Source organism: Hakea prostrata, unplaced genomic scaffold (assembly GCF_041222555.1).
Source record: "Hakea prostrata isolate BN-2017 unplaced genomic scaffold, UWA_Hpros_2 contig_7, whole genome shotgun sequence".
NCBI lineage: Eukaryota > Viridiplantae > Streptophyta > Magnoliopsida > Proteales > Proteaceae > Hakea > Hakea prostrata.
The window spans coordinates 200489-212317 of NW_028291126.1; the positions used below are offsets into that span (position 1 = coordinate 200489).

The 11829-nt window shown below is 39.5% G+C and overlaps 1 protein-coding gene and 2 pseudogenes across 3 annotated transcripts in view; 1 reads left to right on the forward strand and 2 right to left on the reverse strand.

Annotated features, from left to right (window-relative positions):
- The window catches only part of LOC148999431 (AMP-dependent synthetase and ligase family protein), an 84530-nt gene extending 82497 nt beyond the window's left edge, over positions 1-2033 (reverse strand). For all 3 annotated transcript variants that reach the window (XM_089141146.1, XM_089141144.1, XM_089141145.1), the window contains exon 1: positions 1644-2033. In XM_089141146.1, the coding sequence (XP_088997272.1) occupies positions 1644-1953 (310 nt within the window). In that variant the 5' untranslated portion in view covers positions 1954-2033. The remainder of the gene's footprint in view (positions 1-1643) is intronic.
- Positions 2034-2745: 712 nt separating this feature from the next.
- LOC148999432 (protein VACUOLELESS1 pseudogene) lies at positions 2746-3048 on the forward strand (annotated as a pseudogene).
- Positions 3049-3776: 728 nt separating this feature from the next.
- Positions 3777-5778, reverse strand: LOC148999433 (putative esterase D14L pseudogene; annotated as a pseudogene).
- Between the last annotated feature and the right edge of the window lie 6051 nt (positions 5779-11829).

The window sequence follows — 11829 nt, forward strand, 5'->3', positions numbered from 1 at the left end:
AATCATTCTAAATCTAATGGAAGCTACTGATATTGCAACCAAGGTTGTCAAGGCGGCAAGGAGACCAAAGCGATTGGAGCTCCGCTAGGCAATTAGGCGACCAAGCGGCGCCTAGGCGGCAATAAGGCAACCAAGCAGTTTGGTCAAAATTTTTCAATACGACTACTTTTAAGCTGATAAATTTATATTATGAGCTAAACAAACATTCAAGAATCACATTCATCTAAAAAAAAAGTATTTAAGAATCATAATTATGAAAGATTATTCAAAAAAGAACACAAGCATAAGTTCATCTCATCAAGCATCATAACATATGACTATAAACTATATCAAATTATAAGTAAGAAAATGAAAGTAGTAATTTTACATTTTTACTTACCTCTATGATAGTGTGATGCCAAATAAGTGCCTTATCCATTTAATGATTCATTGATTCTCAATTCTAAAATGACTAACTATTGAGTTCGTATATGGCTTAGTAGAATAAAATTTGATTTTTAAAAAAATCAAGAAATAATATTATTATGTACAAAATGTCAAAAAGACGATCATTTTGGCGTCTAAGCGGCAATAAGGTGCACAAAGCAACAAAGAGGTAGCAATTAGGTGAAAAAACAGCAAAAAATTGTATGTTAACAAAGCGGTTGAAAAACTGCCTAGCCGCTTAGGCGGATGCTTTGACAACCATGATGGCAACTACAGGTAACTCTAGACATGGTCCAACTAAGGGTAGTAGATCATCTCATAACGCCACTCTTGATGACATATCTCAAAAATTGCAACAGTTACAGAGTCTTGCTGCATCCAGTACTACATCCTCCAGCATTTTCTCTTCCACCACTACGTACACTTGCTCATCCATGTACAGTAGCCTTCTCCTCTAAACCTTCTTCTCCCTGGGGTTCTTGAATCTGGGCTTCATCTAGTAAGTCTTTATTGTTCACTACCAATGGTAATTCCCTCACCCTTAATCTGTAATATTGGATAATAGGCTTAAAGCTCCTGTTACTGGTTCTAGTTCAGTAACTCCCACATCTTCCATTCGGCTTTCATCTGCATTACACGTTCCTCAATTCCCTTTAAGCCTACTATCTGTTAGTCAACTTACTGAAGCTTTACATTCTACAGTGACTTTCTTTCCCAATTCCTGTGTTTTTCAGGATATTCACACAAGGATGACAGTTGAAGAGTATGAAAAGGATGGACTGTGCTATGTCACCAATGATGCTGCTACCTCTTCAGCTGCAACTGTTGAGGGGAGAAAATTTTTGGCCAAAATTTTGGATTTTCAGGGTGAAATGACTAAGGCCCAAGATCCTAAACTTTTGCATCAGCCCTAAGGGACCTAATTCGATTTTTCATATGTTTCAGTTGGAGTTGCCGCGACATTTCTTCATTCAAAATTAGTTTAAAGACTTGGAACTGAGTTGCCATAGCATTTCCTTCATTCATCTCATGCTTTTTTCTAAGAAGGATGATTCATCCCATGCTGTATTCCATAACATCTTTCCACCACAGACAAAAAAGACGGAAGCAATTTAATTACTTAAGACACAGACATTTAGTTGAAACAAAGACATTTTGAATCAAGGAAAATTGAAACTAACAACACAGAAAAAAAAAAAGTCGAACGGTCTCAGTACTGGGTCTGATCAAGTTTGGATCGTCCCCTCCGTCGAGGATGTGTCGGAGAAGGCAGCTGAGATAATCAACAGAAGCCGAAATCTCAGAGAAAGTGAAGCAATCGTCTCCTTCATAAACCGGAGGGTACGAAGACATACGATGGCCATCGAAGAAGCCGTCTTCTTCATTCCTTGCTAATTCTTTACAAATCCGGACGCCACCCGAAGCATGTACTACTGCGATTTTCTGAGGATTTGCAGAAGCTACTTTTAAGAACTCGTGAGAGATGCAGCAGTGCATCTCTTCCGCTGTAACTGTCAATTTATGCATAAAAGAGAGTTGAGTACTAGAGCAAAAATCTTCCCGCGCAGCGGAGAGTAAATTTGTAAGGGTGTCGCAATTTGCTAGAATCTTAAGGTTTAACGCAGTTGTTCCTCCATTTTGGAAGTTTTTTTTTTTTTTTTTTTTTTTTTTTTTTGGGTAGAATTTTGGAAGTCTTGAATGCAAGGGAAACTTTGTGTCTCCTGTATTTGTTTTCTATATTTTTTTTGGGTAATTTTCATCACGACCTGAGGTTTGATCCATTTCACTTTTAGTCCAGTTAAATAGGTTTCTTTTGCATATGGCTCCTGTAGTTTCAAGAAATGATTAAATAAGGACAAGTTTAACGGAAACTTTTATTTTAATCATTTTTTTGACGAAAATACCCTTGTGTCAATAATAACTATCTCAAGGCCCACACGGGTTCGTCGTTATTGTGGATCGGTGGTTTCTATGTTCAACTCGTGAGGTGAGTAGCGGCTCAAAGCTTCCTGAGTTTTCTACTTCATTTCAGGAAAGAAGAAGACAACAATTGAAAGGTCGCGGCCACACAGGTCAAATTTCCATTTACCTGTACAAAGAGCAAGTGAGCACAAAAAGAAAAGAAAAAAAAATTATTCAATTGCCGCCAACGATTTAAGGATTTGCAATGAAATTGATCTGTTAACCTTCAATCGCAAACTGAATTCTAGAGTTCTTCCCCCCCCCCCCCACCAACACCAACACAAACACAAACATGTTTTGGTCTTCCCTCCAAACGGCAAGACATCCCTGAACAATTCAAAACCTTTGAGTCAATTAATGGCGGCTGTTTCAGTAGCAGCAGAATGGCAACTCCTCTACAACTGCTATTACCGCAAACTTGAGATCTACACAATGCAGTGGAAACACATCGATCTCAATTGTTACAAGGTAGACTGCGCTCCCTTTGGTGGACCAGTTGCGATTATTCGTGACGATTCCAAGATTGTTCTATTATACGGAGAATTGGCCCTTCGCAAGCTTCGCATTTTCAATTGCGCTGGAGTTCAGCTGTTTGAGACCATATGGAAGAACCCAGGTGGATGTCTCGTGGGATGGCATGGGCAGATGATCAAAATATAGTCTGTGTCGTTCATGATTAATTTGCAAATTCAATCTTGTTTTTGAGTGGGAGTTATTTGCTAAGATTTTTTTTTTAATTATTTTTTGTTTTGGTAGATTGAATAAAGGAAAGAAACTTATTAAATAAATAAATCATAAAAACAAGGGTATTTTTGTTATAAAAAATATTAAACTAACAGTTTCTATTAAGTTTGTCTTTATTTAATCATTTCTTGAAACCACAGGGGAGCCATATGCAAAAGGAAACTTAAACTAGACTAAAAGTGACATGGACCAAACCTCGGGGGTCCAGATGAAAATTACCCTATTTTTTTAATTAAGATATATGTTTTCTATGTATTCTTACTCTTTCAAAATTTTTGTCTCTAATTTCCTACCACCCCAATTTGTTTTCTATATACTCTTACTTCTCTTTCAATAATTTTATGTCCAACTCCCCCCTTCCCCCTTGATTTTGCTTGGGAGCAATGTCTACATGGCACTACTCCGAGGAGTGAACGATTAAGATGAAACGTTGAGTCTTAGATTAAATCATCACTATAGATTTTGTGCATGTACAAGAAAACAAATTTTAGGTGGGAGCAGACTTGGTTCACACGGTTCAAAACGAACAATGATCGGTTTCAGTTGAAGCCTAGATTCAGTACACTATAAGTTGAACTACTAGGCAAGAGAGAAAGAGAGAGCGAGAGAGGGGCCATCACTAGAAAGAAGAACCGGTTATGAATTCATACGGCTTTATCAAAACGAATATGGCAAAGTAGAACTCGAATTACGATTTCAGGTGAGCTTAACTGAGAGAGATGGCCATCGGAAGCCATGACTTCAACAATGGAATCACCACCTAGTTGTATATGCTAGTACTCGAAAACCACCATTGGCACCTGCAAGTCCTTCATGCTTTGCATTATATGACAAGGTACAATGACCATACTTCAATACCTAAGAACTGCCTCATATCGCTCTAGAATATGGTTTGAGTTACACCCAAGTTTGTGGGTGGTAGTATGACAGGATTGGTACCTCATTGAGCTGCGGTAAGTCTTGGTTTGCCTCTCTATGCTTTGCCCTCTAGTTATGGCCCCAAAAGCGCTGCTAGCTAGTCAAGGGGCGTTAGCGGGGCGCTTTCTGAGTTTTATTTACACCTGGAATCTGCTGGCCCATATCTATAGAAAGCAAGGAGCTATGTCAGGCATTATATTTAATAGTGTTCGACTAAATTTCTATACTACCAAAGACTCCATATCTCCTCCACCGCCAATAGTGCAAACCCTGAACACCACGCCTTGTAATTGGATCACATCGCTTGAAACAATTGGGTCTAGATCTTCTCTTTCAAGCCCTCCATAGTAGTCCACATTGTCCAAGTACCTAAATTTAACATAACAGCAAGAAAGAAAGTGATTTTGCTTTTGATTTTTGTGACAAAACTAATTTCAAATTTGAATTTAAAATTGATTATGTTACAATAGGGGTGTCAACGGTGCAGTTTGGAGCGGTTTCGAGCCGAGCCTAACGGTTTCGGGTTGAAAAACCCCCAACCCAAACCAGCCCATTTAAAAGATAACGGTTTCGGTGCGGTTTCGGTTTGGTGTGGTTTGGGTTTGGGTTCGGGTTGACTAACGGTTTGGCCTAATGATTTGGATTCGGTTTGGCTAACGGTTTGGACTAAATTAAAAATCAATATTGAAATTTATTTTTATTTTTTCCTCAACTCCAAATCTTGGTTTCTCACACACAAAACTACAAAAGATAGAGGAGGAAGACTCCAAGTAGATCCAACGATAAGTGATGACATTAGCTTGATCCAAACCACCCTCCACCCTCAAAAAATAAAGAATTTAGATTTTTCTATCATGTGTAGATGGTGAAACAGCGTTAACCATTAAGATTAAGATTAAGACTTAGAGTTATCAATTAAGACTTTTAAATTTTAAAATAATAAAACTAAATGAAATTTGAAAATTAAAAAGTTAACGATTAAGATTAAGACGTAAGAGTAAGAGTTATCAATTAAGACTTTTAAATTTTAAAATAATAAAACTAAATGAAATTTGAAAATTAAAAAGTTAAAACTTAAACCGTTAAACGTGTTAACACTCAACTCTCAATTACTCAAACTCGAGTCTCAACGTCTCAAACACCGAAATTCATGGATCATTAATTACATTTAAACAATACAAAAAAATAATTTAATTACATGAATATTTTAATTTTATTTATGTAAAAGATTAACGGGCTGACAAGCCACACACACAAGGGCTGGGCCGGGCTAGTCCAAAACCGTTCGGGCTGAGGACCCTCAGCCCAATTACGGCCCATTAAGGATCGGTTCGGGCCGGTTCGGGCTATAATAGGTTGGTTTGGTCGGTTTTAACGGTTCGGGTTGAAAATTGACACCCCTATGTTACAATTTCATTCCTGAGAGAGGCAGAGATCATGATGATTTTGGAGAAGAGATCGGAGCGAGTGATGGAAGCTATGGCATCGACGATGGTGGAAACGGAGTGACCGATGAAGATGCAAGATTCGACCTACAACTCCTCTAGGATGGAAAGAAGGTCGAAGGTGTAGCCTCCTAAGGTGGAGTATCAATCGAAATCGAAGTCCCGACGCCCATGTTGTCAAAGAAGATGACACGATGGTTGTTGATGAGGTGAGAACCAAGTGCTTCCATGCAAATTGATCTGTATCGAATCCAGGCTTCAACTCAAACAGATCACGGTTCATTTTGAACCATGCAAATCGAGTTTGCTCCCACTTAGAACTCATTTCCTTGCATGTGCAAAAAATCTACGGTAATGACTTAATCTAAGACTCAACATTTCATCTTAACTGTTCGCTGCTTGGAGTAGTGCCATGTAGGCACATGGCACTACTCCCAAGCAAAATCCCCCCTCCCCCCCCCCCCCCCCCCCCCAAAAAAAAAATAGTGTATAACCCTTTTGTTACGGACGAGATACGATTGGATCCATAATCAGGTGTCCACTTGGTCCATATGACCAACATGCTCGGCTAGTTGGTGGGAAGTTGCCAAACCGATCAAGGGGCACTAAAAGGAAGGCCACCTATGTGCTAGAATGAAAAAGTAAATGAATCCGCACAGGGAAAGAATCTACCATTGGGGGATTTATTCGTGGAGACAATTGAGCGAATGTGCAAGATCTCACCTACGGTGAAAAAAGATAACCTGCCTAGTATTAAAAGGGGATTGCACTCAAAAGGTAATGGACATACACTTTCTCAATATTCTCTGAGCAAACTTAGCTTGGAGACTTCGTCTGATCCTTGACTGACTTAATCTTCGGAGGCGGCTTCTCAGCATCCTAGTCGGCCTGCTGCTAACCTTTCCTTTGCTGGATCAACCTTCCACTTGGTAGGGATGTGGGTCAGACGCAACCATTTGTGCCATCTGTGGGAAACGACAAGTCATGGCAAGGTAAGCAAACAACATCGGACTTGTAACCCAACAAAATCCCGAGACAGAGGTCCTCAGGAAAATCAACATGAGGAACAACAAGCCTCACGAGACCCCAAGGGATGTCAAGACAGACTCAAGTGCCTACAACTGTTGCAGATCTGGTGAACATGAAAAGAGAAATGTAGCATCAGATGCTCAAGCTAAAGGGGGTGTTGAGAGGGTTGGTACACCAAGTGAGGATCCCCCAGGACCACCTCGCAACACCCAAATAGGAAGACTATGGCAAGTGGTTAGAACAGTGAGAGAGAAGTGGCCGCCGGATAGAAAGCCGCTTGAAATCCTGAGATCAGAACAGGAAGAATGGCCGGCCGAATGAAGACCGAAGGATGAAGCGAGAATTAGTGCTCTTAACCAACTCTCAAGCCTCAGACAGACTCAATGCTTACCTAAGAGGCAACTTGGGGAACGGGATGACCAAGAAGGAGAAAGTCATTTGGGAGGACCCCCGAATAGCTCACAATCAACTCAAACTAGATTGAAGTTAAGGTCTTCCATCCCCCAACGTTCACATTTCGTTCGAGAAAGTACCCAATATTTAGGACAAGACCAACCAAGGCATGATCGACTAAATCAACAAGTAGTGGAAATTGAAAGGAAGCTTGAGGATTGAGATCATGATGAAGATTTCGATGTGGTTGATCGGAAGCCCCTATCTGATGAGATCATGAATATGCCTCTCCCAGCCAACTTCATCATGCCAACATCCACCATGTTTGAAGGAAAAACTACTTTGAAGGAGCATATAAGCTACTTCAAGCCTGTCATTACCGTGCTAGGTTGGGAGGATGAACTACTATGTTGAACCTTCCTAGCATCATTGAAAGGGCCGCCAATCAAGTGGTTTAGTAGCTTGAAGTCGGGCTCCATTAACAATTTCAAGGAGTTGGCTAGTAAGTTCATAGCCTTATTTAGAAGTGGGATCGGGAGCAAAAAGACGTCTAACAACCTTTTTGCTATCAAACAAGGCTAAAATGAATCCGTTTGGGATTATCTGAAATGCTTTAATGAGGTGGCCATTGAGATCGAGGAGCTAGACGACCAAGTTGGACAAGCCCAATGGAGCGGGATAATGCATACCAAGATTTTGGAGACCCTCCTCTTGGACAAGCCAAAACCTATGGAGCCCTGCTCAGGAAATGTTAGAAACAAGCGAATGTGTACGAGGTAATCCAGGCCGAATGTAAGCCAGAAAAACAGAATGGTTCGGTTCAACGCAGGTGAAGAATGGAAAGAACAAATGGGGCAAGAACTCTGAAAGGGAGGGTTACACACCATCAATGCTAAGCTGTCAGAAATTTTGATGCAATTTCAGGACAATAAAGCTCTAAAGTGGCCTAGCAAGCTTCATTATTGGCCTGAAGATCGGGATGTGAACAAGGATTGTCTTTTCCACAAAGATTATGGCCATCACATGTATGATTATCGGAAGTAAAATCTGAAATAGAGAAGTTGATTTAGGAAGGACAGTTGAGACAGTACGTCAAAGAATAGGGACGAGCCCGACCAAGATCACCTCCCAAGGATCAAAAGAGACCTCGCTTTTCAAGTCTAGAAGAGGCCAGGAAAAAGCTCAAGAAACAAGATGATTGGGAAGGAACACCCATGTATATAGTCTTAGGAGGACCGAAGGTTGAATCGATCGAGAAAACAAAGCAAAAGGCCTAATTTGTTGGGGCAGTTCATTTTCCAAGGAAGAGGAGCAAATCCTACCCCAAACCTATCACCTTCACTAGCAATGATTTGGATGGGGTCTCGACCCCACACAATGACGTGAATCGTCATAAAGATCAAACTAGCCAATCAAGAAGTTCACCGGGTTCTAGTGAATACCAGCTCATCGGTTAATTTGTTCTCATATGAGGCATTCCAAAAGGTTAAAACTCGAAGATGAAATGATGATCCCTTGTGGAATGCCCTTGTATGGATTTATAGGATCCTTGGCATTAGCAGAAGGAATGATCCAACTCGACCTCAAGATCGGGACATCGCCCAGGGACTCGATGGTTAGGTCAACATTCATGATTGTGAGGGACTTGTCAACATACAATGCGATACTTGGTTGGCTAACACTCAACATGTTGGAAGCCATAGTCTCACCCAAGCATATGAAACTAAAATTTTTGACTGAAGCTGGAGTTAGTGAATGTAAGTTCGACCAAGCCATTTAACAGCAGTGCTATGTTAACTACCCAAAAAAAAAAAAAAAAGAGATCCAAAAGTTCGGGCAATACGCTAGGCATCGAGGTTCAAGATGATTAGGATGAGGATAACATGCAAAGAGTTGAGCTAGTCAAGAAGTTAGAGCAAGTTCAACTGCATCCAAACTTCCCAGAGCACGGGACAATGATCGGGTCAGAGCAACATCATTCAAAAAGGATTTGATAGGATTCTTATAGGACAACCTAGATGTCTTTGCTTGGTCAGCAAAAGACATGCCCGTGCTAGATAGGAGGGTGGCTGAGCACAAGTTGTGGACTCAGAAGGATGCAATCCTGATCATTCAATGGGCAAAAATTTTGTTGGCGAAGCACGAAGCGATCCAGGTGGAAGTCAAGAAGCTAGAATGATCAGGCTTTATTAAGCCGATTGAATGCCTAACCTAGCTGGCCAACGTTGTAATGGTCAAGAAGGGAAACGGGAAATGGAGAATGTGTACCGATTATACGGATCTCAACAAGGTGTTCCCGAAGGAATATTACCCATTACCCCTCATAGACCTCCTCATTGACGTAACAATGGGTCATGAGGTACTTAGCTTTATGGATGCTTACTTGGGATACAATCAAATATTAATGAACCCAGATGATGAGAAGCACACTTCATTCATGACGGATTAAGAAAACTACTACTACCGGTAATGCCGTTCAGGTTAAAGAATGCAGGGGCCACTTACCAAAGGGCTGTGAACGAAATCTTCAAAACCAGATTGGGAGTAACACTAAAGTGTATGTAGACGATATGCTTGTGAAAAGCCTTGTGCAATCAAAACATTTAGCGGGATCTGGAATCTGGATGAAGTGTTAATGTATTGCAAACTTACTAGATGAGGTTAAACCCAGAGAAATGTGCATTCGGAGTCTCATTCGAGAAGTTCCTCAGTTTTATGGTGTCCCAGAGGGGGATTGAGGCAAATCCCAAGAAAATTAAAGCCTTAGTAGAAATGCAGCCCCCAAAAACCATGAGGGACATTCTATGCCTTACCAAGAGAGTGGCTACGTTGAATCATTTTATTACTTGGGTAGAAGAGAATGCTATTCATTCTTCAAAGCCCACAAAGCAATCGTGAAACAAGGTGAGAGCATATGGAAGGACGAATGCCAAGTGGCATTTGAATAACTTAAAAAGACACTCGAGACTCCCCTGGTGTTGGTTAGGCCATCACTTGGGGAGGATTTGCTCGTATACTTAGCCATTTCTCAAGTAGCAGTGAGTGTTATTTTTGTAAAAGACAATGTGGCCCAAAACCTAATCTATTACGTAAGCCAAGTGCTTATTGATGTGGAAACTAGGTACCCAGAGGTTGGCAAGCAAGCACTAGCCCAGTTGATAGCCTCACAAAATTAAGGCCTTACTTCCAAGCACACCTCATCATAGTGATGACCAACTTCCCATTGAAGAAGATTGGTTGTTACATGTGGATAGCTCGAGCAATAACTCGGGATCTGGGGCGGGCTTAACTCTAAAAAGTCCAAACAGTTTTAAATTAGCTATGCTCTGAGAATTGACTTTAAAGCTTCAAATAATGAAGCCAAGTATGAAGTTGTTATGGCCAGACTCCAAATCGCCTGAGCATTAAGGGTTCAAGAATTAGAAGTGAGGAGCGATTCACAACTGGTGGTGAACCAAATCAAGGGGAAATATGAAGCCAAAGAAAGTAGAATGGCTAAGTACCTTTCAAAAGTGGAACAATGCCAAACCAACTTTGACCAGATAATAGTGAAGCAAATCCCTTGGAAGGAAAATGAAGAAGTAGATGAGTTGTCTCGACTGGCTTCGGCAAAATACAAAATTCTCGACTCAATAGTATACATAGAAGACCTACCTTGCCTGAGCATACAGGAGATCAAGTCAATGGATGTAGAGCAGGAGCCTAGCTGGATGGACCCGATCTTGTCGTACCTTAAAAATAATGTGCTCTCAACTGATCAGAAGGAGGCAAAGAAGATTAGAAACTAGGCGTTAAGATTCACTATACTAGACGACTAGTTGTATAGGCGGTCATTCTCCGAATCACTTTTAAAGTGCGTCGGTCCTTCTCAAGCACAATATGCCTTAGCCAAAGTTCATGAAGGAATTTGTAGTTGTTACATCCAAGCATCCAAAACCCATTAACCAAAAACCGGGGGGGGGGGCCCAAACCCCCAAAAAGGGGGTTTAAAAAAAAAAACAACCCACACCACAAAACCATAACAAGGAAAAAAAAAAAAAAAAAAAAAAAAATAAAAAATAATATTTCTCTCCCCCACCTTGTACTCTGATTTTATTACTACTTTATCCCCTCTACTTTTTAAAATTGCTAATCCAACCTTTAACTTTGTCTAAAATTACTAATGCCCCCTTCCGTTAAGCTTAGTTAGTTTACTGATGATGTGGCATCTATATATTTTTTCAAAAACCCAAAAATAACCCTACAATTATCTCTTTACTTATTTATCCATAATTAACTATGGAGAAAAATTAACTTTAAATTAAATTTTCTTTTCTAAAAAGAAACTACCGAATAAAGAAAGACTTGATTTTTCTTCTCTAAAAAGAATTCGCCGAATAAAGGAAATATGTGATTAAATAAAACTTAAAATAGAAACTAAAATATTAAGAAATATCAAATGTAATTCAAAGTTGAAAATTAAAAATCTCCTAATATATGCTAACCATTGTACAAAGTGTGTGGTCCCACCAAAGCCAAAATTTATTGTAAAATATAAGATTTTAAGGATATAATTGACATTCAATATAGTTTCTAAAAATGAAGGTAATGTCATATTTTTTAACTTATTAATTTTAATGAAGGGCAAAATAGACATTACATATGTGATGTTAACAACCACTTAACACCGTTAGAAGTGAGGGGGGCAACAGTAATTTCATAAAGAAAGAGGTTTGATTAGTAATAAAACCAAAGTACAAGGGGGCAATAGTAATTATCCCTAATATTAATAAAGAAAAAAATAAAAAAAAAAGGAACAAAAAAGGAAACAAAAAAAAAAAGGAGGGGGAAGAAAAAAAAAAAAAAAAAAAAAAAAAAAAAAAAAAAAAAAAAAAAAAAAAAAAATTATAAAAATAAAAAAGTAAAAAAATAA